The following is a 15665-nucleotide window of genomic DNA, read 5'->3' as shown; positions in this document are numbered from 1 at the left end:
TCATCTTAAATATTACTTAAATAACATAATGACCCAAATGTGATCCTATGAAAATGGATATGTTACAGAGGGAGAGAGTGTTGGAGGGGAAACAAAAAGTCATTAAAGACTCCAGACATCCTGTTAAATTTGGCTATAGAGTCCAGAGCAGGAGCCAAGAAAAGAAAATGGAAGAAAAGAAAATGGGAGAAAAGAAGATGAAGCCCATCATCTCTTTCTTTAAATTGCTATCCACTCTACCACCTCCTGGAAGAAAGGGATGGTCATGTTAAGTACTCTGGTTCCACATGGTTCCATCCTTGAAGACAAAATCCAGAAGAGATGAGAATAGTTTAGTATTTCTTTCTGAGCTTAAACATTCAACAGAGCGAAATGCAGGGGCCAGGGACAAAGGAGAATGACCTCAGGGCTTCTTTTTTCTGGGTTGAGGAGCAAGTACCGGTCAGTCTGTCTGCCCACCTGTGCACGCAATTCTCAGTAGCAGAGGGAAACTACACTTAACTTTTAAATCTAGGGCTAGAAGATTCTGGCTTTTCCAACAGAGGGGACTTCAATCATCTCTTGACAGATCTAGGATATTGAAATCCAAGGGACAAAGACTTCTCAACTTGGGTAGGGACCTACAACCAGAGTGGCCAAGATGTTAAAGTCCAGGCCTACTCAGCTGGATGACCAGCACAAAATGGACTTGATGTCCAAGTGGCTGAATAAATGTATTACTTTCTCCTGATAGAAAAAGAAAAATCTAGGATTGAATAATGCACTAGATTGAAAAAATACTGCCATTTTCCATATTTTTATGCATAAGTCTGAATTAGAATATATCCTGGTTTAGACTGGAAACGTAAAGCTTGGAGATTGTCAGTTCAGTTTAGTTTGGTTGTAATACCATGGACTATGACAAGAGCTCTGTACCAGGGGTGGAGACCTGAGTTACAGTCCCACGTCTGCCATTACTAGCTATGTAGACAGGGGCAGCTCACTCTGTCTTAGATTACAAGAAAAGAGTTACATTAGATGCTTATCCCTCAGTCTCTTACAACATCATTAGTATAAAAGAAATAGAATATAAGCCAGAGATGTGAACCTCAAATGTAATTTTAAGATTTCTAGTAGCGCGTTAAAATTTGTTAATAGATTAAACTAAATTTAATATATTTTGTTTAACCAATCGAACCAAAATAGTATCACTTCAATATGCAATTGCTACTAAATAATATCGAGACATTTTGCATGCTTTCTTTTGTACAAGTCCTCAAAATCCAGTATGTACTTTACACGTGCACCATATTTTAATCTGAACTAGCCACATTTCAAGCGTTCAGTAGTGACATGTATCTAAAGTCTATCGTGTCAGACAGCTCAACTTCGGAGAGCTTGAACTGTTCTTATCTAAAGATGGAGGTACAGCCTCCCCTCAAAGTGAGAATACATTTAAAGCAGAAAAACTATCACAATGTTCGAGTCGACTTGCTGAGGGAAAGTAAGGGAAGAGGTAGTCATCAGAGGGATAGGACTTTTGATGGGAATTACCAGACAGGAAGGTGCAGAAGGAAGCTGTGTCATGCAGAAACTTGAAGCTTAGACGGTAATGATATATGCCACCGTCAGGCCTGGTCTATTAAATGGTCGCAACTAATCCACCACTGTCCTTCCTTCTATCTGTAGATATATGCAAATATCTGGTTAAGGTCTTTTTGGTCCTGGGAATAATGCAGCCTCTCAATCAGGGGTTCCAAATCTGGGGTCAGTGGACCCCTATGGGGGTCTGCAAATAGGGCTCAGGGGGTCCAAAAGTTGAAGAGGGAGAAATACTTTATTTAACGTCTAACTCAAATTCAGCATTTCCTTCAATTATGAATGTAGGCAACGAACCACCGCAGAATTTACCCGTGCTTGTGACTCTGTCTTCAACAGAGATCACAGCACGCTTCACTTGCCGCACATCTTAGACGGCACTTCATCACAACAGCGGTTACGACACCCACCATGAGACCTTGTCATTGAAAGCATTAGTGAAGAAACACATCCGTTATATTACAGATTTAAAAAAAAATGTTGATAACCACATTTTAATAAGATTAGTTTCATTTGTAATCCTGTTTATTATTATTATTTTTTTAATTTAAAAATGTTATTCTGAGAAAGGGCCCCTAAGTTTCGCCAGACTGCCAATGGTGTCCGTGGCACAATGCACTAGATGAAAAGAGTCTAGTGCCCCTGAGAATGATGCCCCCTCTCTAGTCCACAAGGAATCACACTGGATTGGGTACTGAGCGAGATACCCATCATTAGCAAGGCAGGCCACTGAGATGGGAGTGTGAGTTTCAGCAGTTAGCCTACTCTGACTAATATAAAACTGAAATCTGGCTTCGGGCCACTGGCAATTGGTTCCGACTGGACCCAGATGCCATGCAGTGATGAGAAGGACACTGGCAGGGATGTACTGGTAAACTGAGTCTTGGAAAAAAAAAAGACCTATCATGGCTGATTTCAAGCTACCGATATGATGTAATTTTAAGATGTCCAGTAGCACATTAAATTTTTGGTTAAAATACCAAACTTCAAGATTTGGCACCTGCCCGTCAGTGTGAGCTAACGCCTGGCACAGCACGGAGCTGCTGTCTCCTGTGACGGTTCCTAGAAAGGTGTCTCCCTACTGCCTCCCCTGATTTGAGGGGCAGTGTATATGAAGAATCTTGAGAATAACTGTTTAAAGGCTCTGTTTAAACCATGGTGCCTAACTATTTCATAATGAATAAATAAAGCAGACAGACTACCTTAGATGCAGTAATTTGTAAATTCAACAAGCTGTTGAAAAGAATCTAATTAGTACTAATTACAATCCTAGAGTGTCCCAACAAATTATAATGCCATTGCTTCTGTAGAGGCATTGTGTTTAAACACTCTGAAACATTAATTAGTCTACAGAACAAATGTGTGAAATAGGTATTATTCGACAGTATCTGAAAGCCAATTATTTACTCTGAGAATGCTTGATGCCATTAGTGATAGTAAAAACAAATTGATTAGCATAATAGTTAGTTTGGGAAATTGAATAATTATATTATCTTCATTCCTGAGCTCTTTTTATCTCACTGGGCATTACTCCTCATCCCCATTTTACATATGAGAAACTGAAGGCAGCCGGTTAGTTGATGAGTCCAAAATCTACAGAGAATCCAGCTTCACATTCAGCGAGTCCTCAGATTATCATGCCTGTTTTTCAGATTTGAAAACTCCAATGATGAGTCTTTTGTGCCTCACTTCCCAATTCTAAATGTTTTCTTCTGTAATAGAGTAGGTGCCTAAAGTTACCATTTTACTTAAAGTTTTTAAAATGACCTACCATGCCTGCTTTCACCTATTTGTAAATTCCATATTGTGTTTTGCTAAAATTTAGATGAAGTTTAATCTCTGAATTAAGCTATTTATAATCTCATCCACTGATAATATTAACTTCAAAAAATCGTCAAATCACTTACAATTAATATATGGAATTAAAGATTTAGTAAATGTTTCAGTTTATACTAAGGAATAAATTACTGGTTTAGTTCATTTAAAGTGGGTATGTCACTGTTCAAATCGTATCGAGTTGATACTCCTTTCTATTAAAGAAAAAGTTATGTGGACGAAGCTTGGAATTTCTGGAAGGAAACTAGATAATCTGTTATCTTTTCTCTGAGACACTGACTTGCCTGGCACATAGTAGGCATTCAATAAATATTAGTGTTTACTGTTATTGTTATTATCATTCCTCAGACTAGGAGTAATCATTTTTCATTAAGAAGTGACACCTCAGTTAATAGTCATGCTCTTAGGTCTTGGTCATGCTCTAAAATTCTTATTTACTTTAAGTTTAAGCAGCACATTTCGATTAATGTTACTAATTTAATCCTCCTCTCCAATAGAACTATTTAAAATATTCATACTCCAGATGTTACACATTTTCCATTGTTGCTAATAAAATTTATCTTAATCTAACTCCAAGCCTGTGTCTGTTTTGTTTAGGCAATTATTCAGACATATCTCTCTAATTCATTCAGCATGACTTATGTAGGAAATAATTTTTCAAACAAATGCATTCAGTCCAAATTGGGAAAAACCTCTGAATTCTTCCGAGCTAGTCATAGAAATTGTCACTTGTCCTGTATGAGCATGAGCTCCAAAGATAATGGCATGGGACTTCTACCGACGATGTCCTTTTTGAAAGACCATTCAGTTTCCCTCCGTTTCTGAGTTGGTCCTGCTCACCTGTCCTGGCCCCAGACCAGCACACGTCAGCAGTTCCACGTGCAGACAGACCTGGTCTGCTTCTCTCCCAGAGCCACAGAGAATGTTGGCAGCAGGTAGTACAGCTACATTCTCCAACAGATGCTCCACCAGACCTCAGAAACACAGTAGTCATGTTGCTCTTCCCTAAAGACTGTAGAGAAGAATTATTTTTTACATCTTCCATTTCTCTCTTCACCGTGTTCATGTTTTCTGCTACTTTAGCGTATGAAAACTGTCCTAGCATCCTTGTCTGCTAATTTCACTGTGTCTGTAATTCCCAAATCTCTAACTATTGATAAATTTTTTCCCCCAGAGTTGTATTTTCCTGCTTCTTCATTTGTCTGGCGATTTTTGATTGGATGCTGGATAGTGAATTTTACACTGTAGAATGTATATTTTGTTGTATTTCTATAAAGAATGTTGCACTTTATTCAGGCATGCAGTTAGGCTACTTAGCATCATTTTTATCCTTTCGAGATTTGCTTTTACATGTTTTATTAGAGCAGGTCCAGAGCAGTCTTGAATTCTAGGGCTAATTTCTGCTGGTTGCTACTGAGGAATTTATATAATGTCCTATATGTTACAAGGTCTTTCTATTTTGGAAGATGAGAACATGAACTATTCCCAGCTTTAAATGAGTACCAGGATTATTTGGCTCTATAAATCCAGAGACAAATGATCTGTTCTAAAAGAGATTTTGCATTATTTCTTTGATAATTTTCTCCCCCTTCATTTTCTTTGTTCTCTGTCTTCTGGGACTCTTGTAAATCAGATATTGAAATTCTGGGAATGACTTTTTAATTTTTTTTGTATTGCCTCTTCTATTTTCCATCTTTTGATATTTCTGCCCTATATTCTGCAAGATTTCTTCAACTTAATTTCCCAAAGCAACACTTGGGTTTTTGAACTCTTTGATCATTAGGTTTTTAATTTCCAAGAGCTATTTTTTATTTTATTATTGTCATGTCTTTATTGCATCCTGGACTTCTTTCATAAACTGAATACTTCTCTTATTTTTTAGGGTATTCATAATAGTTTTTCTTTTTTTTTCTCCTTCTATTTATTTATTAATAAAGTGTTCATTGACAACAAGCCATATGCCAGATAGTAATCTATTTGCTGAGAATATAGCAATGAATGAAGATCCTGCTTTCGCGGAGCTTACATCCTAGTGGTGGTAGGCAGGCAGTAAAGAATTAACAAACAAGCACATCGTGCCTGTCAGCTGTAAGCGCTATGAGGGATCCCCTCCCATCGAACCCCTCGCCCTCTTGCTCGCTCTACTCCAACTATACCATCCTTCCTTCAAGTTCCATCTCTTCCTTCCCCTTCTACATGCTGTTCTCTCTACTCAAAATACTCTCCCTGGTTCTTAGCATGAATAGCAACCGAACACCATATCGTAAGTATATCTCATCTCCTCGCCCTATCGCTATTATCAGTTTTCTGTCTCGGTACACTTTTTATTTCCTTCATGACCTTTATCAAAACTTGTAATGTTGGTTACCTACCTAAAAGCCATTCATGTTTCTTCCTTGCTAACTGAACCTGATTTGGTTCGGGTATCAATGATCTTCCCTAGAGCCATCTGCTTCAGAGAAGGCTGCCCCTAATTCCAGTCCAGGACTAAATATGTAATCGTCTAACCTAATCCTGATAATTTCAGGCTTTTGCAGTGATGGCTTAGGAAGGAATGTGTGACCTAATTCTGATCAGTGAGATGTAAAGGGGGAGTAAGGCATCTGGGAAAGGTTTGCTCTTATAAAGACTCAAAGAAGACACAGTCCTCTTTTCAGTCTCTGAGACATTGTTTTACCCAAGAATGTGATACCTACTGCTGCTCTAGGCATCTTTAAACCTAAAGGAGAGCTAGCCCACTGTCAGTAAAAAGATAAAAATTTTAGGCCAACCTTTGGCGGTATCACTGAGACACTAAAGTTAGTCTGTCTTTATACTTCTTTAAGTTCCTGTGAACTCTTCTTGAGGAATCTACTAGGTAATGAGGTTCGAACACCAGAGAGATATCAACATAAGGATGAATGCATTAAATAATATTTATTTCTTAAAAAAAAAAGAGTAAATGGGAAAAGAGAATATAATATAATAGTTATAGTCTGACACAGTAAAACCATAAAATAAAATTGGAGGAGAATGGGGATAGCATATACAAAGAATTGTATTTCTGATTCTTAAAACAGTTTGTTCTTTAGTTTTCCACAATCATAATTAATGGTGATAGGATTCCTATTGTTGTCTGAAACTGGTGTATATATAAGGTGGGAGAAAGTAAATGAGAATTTGGGGATATTTAATTCTATTTTCTTGTGCATCAAGAACCAAGAAAAAAGAGATATAAATATGATGTAGTAAATATACATGTTTTCCTAGTTCTGTCCACTAAAATGGTCCAAAAACAATAGTCAACCTAGTCCTAGCAACAAGCCTCCCCAGGCCCAAACAATCATCTTGAAATACTATTTCCCACTACGATAAATCAGGGCTTCCTATAGATATTGCTTGTTCCAAGTACAGGATAGGAAGTAAACAATATGAGCCTAGAATAGCCTGACCTACCAGATGGCAAGGAAGCTATCAAACACTATTAGGGTAATTTCAAAAGGACTCAGAAGCCAACCTGAAGAGACTCTGATTGCCAATTATGAGAAATTTAAACTTCAATAAGGATAATCATTACTATGGAATTTGTGAGTTCATAATGATGCTTTTTAAGCTCATTGATCACCTTTGGGGGATGACAGGAAACCAATAAATTATCTTGAAAACTAACTAGTTTTCAAGGAAAAGGAAAAGATAAAGTTTTTCTCCTGCCTTGCTTATATGAACTCTAATACAAAGTAACCGAATAATAGATAAGAGAAGTCGAACTCTATATAATTATTCCAGTTAATAAATGAAAACAAGTGACATAATTAGAACATCACCATATTTCGAACCCCCAGAGAGTTAATGAGTCTTGGCCGTGAGCATCAATGGCTGCTAACATCACATAGAGACAACCACATGGTGTGTGCCTCCAAACGAAGAACACAGCACCACCTATAGTCTTGACAAAAGTATTAATCTTGAGTCTGATCAAGTCTTAAAGATCACTGTCAATTTGTACAACACACAGGAGGAATGTGTGGAACTTGCACCATTAGCAAACGCCACACCGTGGAAAACTATACATGTCAAATGGCACAGATCCTTCGACGGATAATTAATTTGCAAGCAAAAGACAGAGATGTAGGAGAAAACTGTAGATTAAAAAAAAAAAACTTAAAACAGATATTTTTTAAGCGGGCAAGACTAAATGACAGAATTTAAAAATGCACTGTTAGGTGACAAAACCATAAGGAAATATAAGAAAGTCATCGCTATAAAATCTAGGATTAGTGGGTGATGTGGCAGGCTGTTACAGTGCTAACCTCCAACGAACCATAACTCAGGGTATTCATGACTTCCTGGAGTCCCCTACTCATGAGTCATGGCTGACCTCAGACTTGATTTAACCAACAGAAGGTAGCAAGTAACGCTACACTATTCCAGGCCTAAGACATAAGAAGCCCTGGCAGCTTCTAGAAGCTTTTGCACTCTTGCAAACCCTGACCTACCATTTTAAAAGTCCAGTGTCCTATTGGAAAGACAAGGTAAAAGGCCACCTAGAGAGACAGAAAGCCTTTCAAGGTGAGGCCAGTCACCAGCCAATCTGTCAGTGGAATCCAGCCACAGGAATGACCACCAGGAAATGCAAGGTCTAGAACTGCCCAGCTGAACCTAGGGCAAAAGCAGAATTGTGAGCAAATAAATTGCCATTAAAAGCAAAATTGTGAGCAAATAAATTATTGTTTAGAGCCAGTATCTTTGGGGGGAGTTTGTTGGTCAGCAACAGATAACTGAAAACAGTGGTTATTTTGGGAGAGACAAAAAGGTCTTGGATTGGATGGAGTACACGGAGGCTTCTGGGATGGCTACTGAGGCTCTTCCCATTTCTTGACCTGGCTGATGGCTATAAGGATTATTTCCCTTATAATGATTTACTAAGCTCTGCATTTCTGTTGTGTGGTTTTCTGAACCTATGTTTTGGTTTAAAATAAAAACGATTTTTTAAAAAAGAAGAAAAGTCCATGTGGTTTGGCACAGACACATTTACTCTTCTTCCAAAATTCCTTCAGACAAAGGACTTTTAAAAAAATCACTTTGGGGCTCCTAGTAAAAACTATTAATTTATTCTAATCCTACAGACATCAATGTCTGAACACGAAAAGCATAAAAAATATAAACTACTTTGGGTCCTGGACTTTGCAATCTGCACAATTAAATTAAATGGTTTCATCTCTCTAAATTTTTCCTTCTCCAAGTGAGAAAAAACATGTAGTACAAAAAAATAGTCATTTTTTATAAGCTGGTTTGTATTTTCTTATTGGCAGAAACTTGCCAGTTTCTCTTTTAAATGAATTTTCCAGTTTCAAAGAAGAAAATCTGTATTGCGTTTGGGGTTTTGTTTGGTGTTGTCTGTGTGTGTGTGTGTGTGTGTGTGTGTGTGTGTGTTTTAATTTGGAACTGTTAAAATTTTAGTCCTCATGTCCTATGTTTTACTAGTGCTTTAAATGGATTGTAACAGATGAACTCTGTTCTTTTATTCTTTTGTCTTCCTTTCTATTATTCTTTTATCTTCACTTCTAACTTGAGTTTCCATTTCACAATGCAAATTGTTATATGCACCTTTTTTCTTAAAATAGTGTTACTGAGCTTCACTGACAAAAAAATATATATTAAAATTTTTGATTAGGAGATTAAAAGTCACCCCCATAATGCACATTGGATATTTTGTAAAACTTTCAGAGTGTGGTTAACTTAGTTATATTAGAAACCACTGCTACAAATTGAGCTCCTGTCGTTGCACTTTCTACCTGGGAATCTAGTTCAAACCTTCTCGAAGATTAAAATGGAGTAAAACTCAATCAATTTAGTAGTCTGTGGCAAAAATAAGTTAAAAAATAAAAACATTAATATCACTATTGTCATTTCAATAGTTATTATTACTAAAGCACCTTGATGGTCCTCTTGCTGGCAATGCTTATAGAAAAAAGAAGTGTTTCATCAGGCAAGATCTTGATTTAGCATCTGACTCTATGAGTTCATCAAAGCATGAATTGATTGGGACCCAAGAAGGAAGGTCACCTGTTTCTTCTGCAAGTACAGGAGAAATGTTAATTCGTCTCAATTTAGTGTCTTTATTTTTGATGAATCTAAGAAATTCCCAATTCATACTAAATTCCCAGTGTCTTGATTTCCATTCACAAAATCTGAAGGTGGTAAAAAGTGATTACTGCCACTAGAAAGCTCCAATCTGCAAGGGCTTTCCTAATTTAAAACTCCTCTTAGCTTCATCAGTAGTTTGGTATGCTCGAAGGCATTTTTAATCAAAATACGATGTAATCGATATACGTTCATATGTTATTTATACTGGGTCCTCTCCTTCTTTCTGCCTTCCTTTCTATTCCCACCTGGGGAGCTGTGATTCCTCATTTTTAGGAGAACCCATTCATTTCTACAAATTAGGAAGTGAGACAAATACTAGTGGTACAATCTTTACCCACTTCCTACTGTCATTACTAGCCAGACAAATTGGCCTCTAAGATAACATTGTCATAGTTATCCAGATAAATCAGGCCAGTTCTTATGCCCATCTCCTACTGGCAAATCACAACCGAAGGATAAACAAATGTGCAGACTAGTACGACACTTCTAGGTTAAGTAGACTGCAACCACGTACCGCTCTCCTACCTTCGATTCACCTTGTCCATGGAGACTTCAGTCACTGCTATCAGCATAAATTTCGTATATGGCCACCCAAGTTAACTCTTACAGTACGAATATGAGAAAATTCCCTGAGAGAAATACATGTTGTTTTTAAGCTGAAACTCATTTCTGACTTTAAAGCATCAGATCACTGATGAGCATTTCAGAAGAAGCCAGTGGGCCTTTCACAGTTTGGGTGTGACTTACTGTGCCACAGTAAATCTAGGGAAAGAACAGTTATTTTCTTTTATAATTCTTATTTGCTTTTACCAGGCCTAGAAGTGTCCAACAACTCCAATCCGGGACCTGTGTATTCCAGAGTTCTTAGCCGTAGCACCAATTTTCCATAAAAGAGAAAAGTACCACTTATACCTAGATTATATGAGCTTTATTTTTTTATTAAAGGAAGGCCCTTTCAGGTCAGTGCTAAACTCAGCACTAAAGACTAACAGAGGACACTGCCCATGTGACTAAAATTTGGTCTCAGTATGATTTACTAACATAAACATCTTAATAAAGGAAGTTACTGAAAGTCTTATAGAAACAATCTTAAAAATTTATTCTGTTGTAAGAAATATGAGTGCGCTAATAATTTTCAAACTAACACCTTTGGAAATGAAGTAACGCCTTAATGCTCCTGATACCCCTTTACTTACTGATTTACCAAAGCCTAAGAAATAATGTACTCTCAAAATATTGCATGTGCCAAAGATCGCCCTAAGTTTCGAGGCACACAAACCAAATGGCAGCTGTTAAATGATTTGTCTAAAAATAAATGCTGATTCAGACAGCTGCTGCTAACACACAAGTTAAGAAAATTCACTCCAAATACACTAGTTATTCTCCATATGTTAGCAAAGTTTATCAAGCTTGAAAGAAATTTATTGTCCCAGCTACAAGAGCTTTCAAATCTATAATATTTCACTGGCAGCTACTTTATGAGAAACGGGTCATAAAATTGTGTTTAAACTTTACAGTCATACTTTCGATCATTCTGCTTACAATTAAATCCAAGCTTGAGAATATTTATAGGCTAAAGGATGGGCAGAGTAGTGAAGATAGGGTTATAGTTTTATTTTTTCCAGGGATCTGGGGCTTCAAACCCGTCAGGAAACGACAGCCCACGACCTTCACTTGCTCATGCACTAACAATCCACAACACCCGTGCATTTTTCCAATGCTCTTTTCTCCTTTGGCAAGACTTGTATTCTCAAATGAGGCAACGTCTCGTTTTCTCTGGAGATACTCTAACTTTAACTCTTCTCTTCCCTCAGTCTCTGTATACCTTGAGAGTGCCCTCCCCATAAGGAGATGAAACTAAATTAGACTGGAGGATGTGGTGACTGTCACACAATCTGCTATAGTTTTACTCATTCGGAATGCATTCATTACAAGTCTTTTCTGTGCACTGGCTATGTCATACTTTTGTAGGTTTAATAATTTAATTTCAGAATAAAAACGTTACACATTTTCTTGTCACATGACTATAATGCATGCATCAGCAGCAACTGTCACGACCACGAAGTCGTCTTCAGGCAAGCTAATCTCTCACGGTGCTGGACTTCCAGAGATTGCTGTAGATAACCATGCTTCCACTTCAGGTGTTTCTACGCTTTTCGGTGAGATGAAGTCTCACAAAATAAATGTCATAACTCAACGCAAACCCCTTCTCATTATGTCCTCCCACATTGTCCTTTTAGTCTCCCACATACACTGGTGAAAACCATGAGTATACAGTCAAATGTGTAAGACTAAGGCAGCCTTAGTTTAGCTCTTTTACTAATATAAATAAGTCGTTCATACTTTTTCCACTTTAAATGACAGCGAAGGGATACTCGACAAACTTTTATCCCATGAAGGTATGGATTGTTCATGACCTTCTAGCTCTAAAAACACTAGAGCAGGAATCCGGAAAATCTGTTACACTCTGCTCAAGTGCCCTGACTTGATATCCCTTTCAACTGGGTTTAAACATTTTGGTGACTGAAAGCAAATATGAATAAGGACACTAAATAAATGCTTTCTTTTTAGGAAAAGAACTTAACCGTTTCCTTACCGCATTAGGGTAAAACCTAGAGTTTCACGCCTAATTTAGAAAGTATTTCTAAAGCCAGAAAAAAAAAAAACAAAACACTAAACTCAAAAGATAACCAAATATTAGGTGGGGGTCGTGGGCAAGGTGGAGGGTTGGGGAACCAGGGAGGCCAAATACAGCCAGGAGACAGTCACGATTTCCTGCAGTTTCAGTTCAGTTGGGGGTTTTTTTTGTTTTGGGTTTTTTTTTTTTTTTTTTTTTTTTTTTTTGGCCTCGCACTCTTTTCTAAGTCACCTTATCGCTGTCTGTCTCTCAAAATGAGTCTCTCCCCATCTACAACTTTAGCAATAGTTACAAAATATGTTAGTGTTCCTCTTTTGCTTTCTCCCTTCTCCGGGGAGAGAAGGGAACCGCACAACCTGGGATCAAAATGACATTGTGCTTTCTGCCTCTGATGAAATCATCCCCCAAGTCACACTCTTGAAGTTCAAGGGAAACCGTGGCCCACGCTGCGTTGTACAAAACTGGGCCAGCGTGAGCACGAGGGAAATTCTCCTTACAGGCCGGGAATCCCCAGAGAAATCTCTGGAGACGAGGGATATCCCCGTGGTTCTCTGAGGCTGGTTCACAAGGGGCTCTGAACCAAGTCCAGCGCCAGAGGCCGGAGGGCGAGGTGTCTCTGCGCGCGCGACCCGGGGTGGGGCGGGAAGCGGGACAGGCGAGACCCCGAGGCGGGCGCGGCGGAGGAAGGGAGGTCGTGCCCCACCCGGCGGCCTGCACCTGCCTCTCCCGACCATCCCGGGCGCTTCCCGAAGCATCCCTGGCCGCAGCGCGCGCGCCGGCTGCACCGCGCGGGGTGGCACCTGGGGACCCCGGCCTCAGTGGGTAGAGAGAGGAGGCGCGGAGACCGGGGCGCACGACGAGCACCCGCTCGGGACGCCCCCCGCCCAGGCGGGCACGGCCCGAGGGTCCCCCGGGCGGGCGTACCTCGGATGTAGGCGCACTTGCCCTCGTCCAGCTGGCTGGAGGCCGAGGCGCCCATGGCGGCGGGGCTCGCGGGTGCTGGTCGGTGGCGACGGCCGGGGCCGCAGCGCGGGCGGCACTGACGGCTGCGGTGCGCGCCCGCTCGCTCCTCGCTCCTGGAGGCTGATGCGATGGGCACCAGGGCTCTGCAGTTAAAGGGCCAACTTCCTCCGACAGGCGCCGCCTTCTGGGCGCCTCCTCCAGGTCCGCGCCCTCTGGGAGCTGTGGGCTGGCCCCGGGCCGCCTTCCCGCCCGCGCTGCGCCGCCGAGCTCCGCGGGGATGTGTCGTCGTCTGGAAGGACTCCCCGCTCCTCCTCTTTGCCAGCTTTTGCTTCTTAATGTCATCGGTTTAGGGCAACCGAGAAGCATCTTGGGGTAAGTGGACCATTTCCCCGGTCACTGGAAACATCTGTGAGCTGGGACCTTCCCCACTCACATCCTAGAAGGCGGAGTTCTAGGTCTCATTGCTTTGCACGTCTTCTGGGAGAGAAGCATGAGTTCTCCTCAAGCATCCCTACGACCTTGTTACAAATGCAACATTTCAACTCCCTCCGTCTCTGCCCCTCCACATCCAAACGCGCGCGCACACACGTGCGCGTACACACACACACACACACACACACACACACACACGGCTACAAACTCTGGGAGCAGGGCCCACCAATCTGTGTTTTCACAAGCACTCCAAGTGATTCTGACGCCTGCCGAAGTTTGACAAACAACGGTAAACTGTACCTTCCCACGGCCAAGAAGTTGGGCCAAGGAGGGGGTAGGGAATGAAGGAAAACAAGAGAGAGAGAAAAACTGAAAAACGGGGAAAACGTAAGGCTCCGTCCTATAGTATGCTGCCAGGCCTGAAGCTTCTTAAGACTTAATCGAAGTCTGTCCTTACACCTTTAAGTTCAGTTTCTCTTCTTGACAAACTGGAAAGAGTTCATTAGAAAGGGCATCTGTTCTTTTCCCACAACCACTGTTTAGCTTGGCAGCCTCTCTCTCCCAAACAAAAACCCGCTTGGGCAGGAGGGTCACCACTTATGACTCCCTATTCTTAGTAGTCAGATTTTTTTGAAGTTTACTTAACCCCCAAGGTCTAATGGTCTCTACATATGAGGACCAGGCCTGAGGAAGACTTTGAAGGCTTTTCCCTCCAAAGGTAATTCGCTAGCATTATAACACATTAGCATTACAAATGTCTCACACCTCACACTCCATCTCACACCTTACTTCCAGGCCATCTGGAAATCCTCTCGATTCTACAGTTGACTCTTGAACAACAGGGGTTTGAACTTCATGGGTTCACTTATATGCAGATTTGTTTTCAATAAATATGGAGTCGGACCTCGGTATCCCTGAGTTTCGAATTCATGGATTTTAGTTATTTGTGGGGATTCTGGAACCAATTCCCCAGTGATACCAAAGGATGATGACTGAGTTTGGGGGGAGTCAAAAGTCATATGTGAATTTTTAACATGGGAGCATCGGTATCCTTGCATTGTTCAAGAGTCAACTGTACTTTCAAAATGTATCCAACATCCATTTCTCATCCCCTCCTCTACTATCACCTGAATCAGTTCTTACGCGGATAATTACAATAGCCTCCTAACTGTTCTCCCTTCTTCGGAGAAAAAGCCACAGTCCATCACTCACATTAGGCCCGAATTTCTCTCTTCCCTCATCTATGACCACCCCCCACTTCTTCTCTCTGTTCCAGCCCCACTGGCCCTTCTGTTCTGCCGCTCACACCAAGCTCAGGGCCTTTGCACATGCTCTTCCTTTGCTTTGGATGCTCTTCCCTCAGATATTCTCATGGCTCACTCTCTAAGCCCCTCGCTTCATTCAAATCTCTACTGACATGCTAACACCTCAGAGAGGCTTTTTCTAGACTGCCTAGTTAACCATTAGCCCTCATCTCTTTCTGCCCCTTACCTTTCATTATTTCTATTTGTACCATTTAGCTTCATCTGACATATATTTCTCTGTCTGTCTCCCCACACTGAGAATGGAACTCTATAAGGTCAGGGATTTCCTATGTTGATGTCGTATCTCGTTTGTTTTTCAATTATTTGTTCTCTTTTTTATTATTTTTCTTTAAGGGCAGGGATTTTTATCCATTTGTCCTCTGATGTATCACAAATGCTTAGAACAGCACATAGTAGGTATTCGATAGATAACTAGTAAATAAATAAATAAATAGATAGATAGATAAATAAAATATAAAATGTAAGAATCTGGATTCAATAAAAGCTGTAATCCTAATGCATAAAGAGCATTTCTAGATAACCACATACACAATGATTTAAACTACTCGACGTTCAATTCTTTTCTCAATATTGGCTCTTACAATGAAGCACATCTTCTCAGAGTAGTAATTCTTTTCATTATACAAATTGCTGTAATTGTGCCTCCGAATACCGTTAAGGTTATTAAAGAAAACTAATTTGGATCTGCCAGAATATAGTTTGAGCTTGTCACCTTTTGTTTGAGAACGCTGAGAAAAGATTGATTATTCTGACCTATCCTTCTTTGC

General features: G+C 40.2%; 1 protein-coding gene across 1 annotated transcript in view; it reads right to left on the bottom strand.

The window, feature by feature from the left end:
• Positions 1-13239, bottom strand: part of NIBAN1 (niban apoptosis regulator 1) — a 123710-nt gene extending 110471 nt beyond the window's left edge. The window contains exon 1 of the mRNA XM_016145612.2: positions 13103-13239. Coding sequence (XP_016001098.2) covers positions 13103-13157 — 55 coding nt within the window. The 5' untranslated portion in view covers positions 13158-13239. The remainder of the gene's footprint in view (positions 1-13102) is intronic.
• Between the last annotated feature and the right edge of the window lie 2426 nt (positions 13240-15665).

The sequence above is a fragment of the Rousettus aegyptiacus genome, unplaced genomic scaffold (genome assembly GCF_014176215.1).
Source record: "Rousettus aegyptiacus isolate mRouAeg1 unplaced genomic scaffold, mRouAeg1.p scaffold_m13_p_17, whole genome shotgun sequence".
NCBI lineage: Eukaryota > Metazoa > Chordata > Mammalia > Chiroptera > Pteropodidae > Rousettus > Rousettus aegyptiacus.
This window is presented reverse-complemented; position numbering and strand designations above follow the sequence as displayed.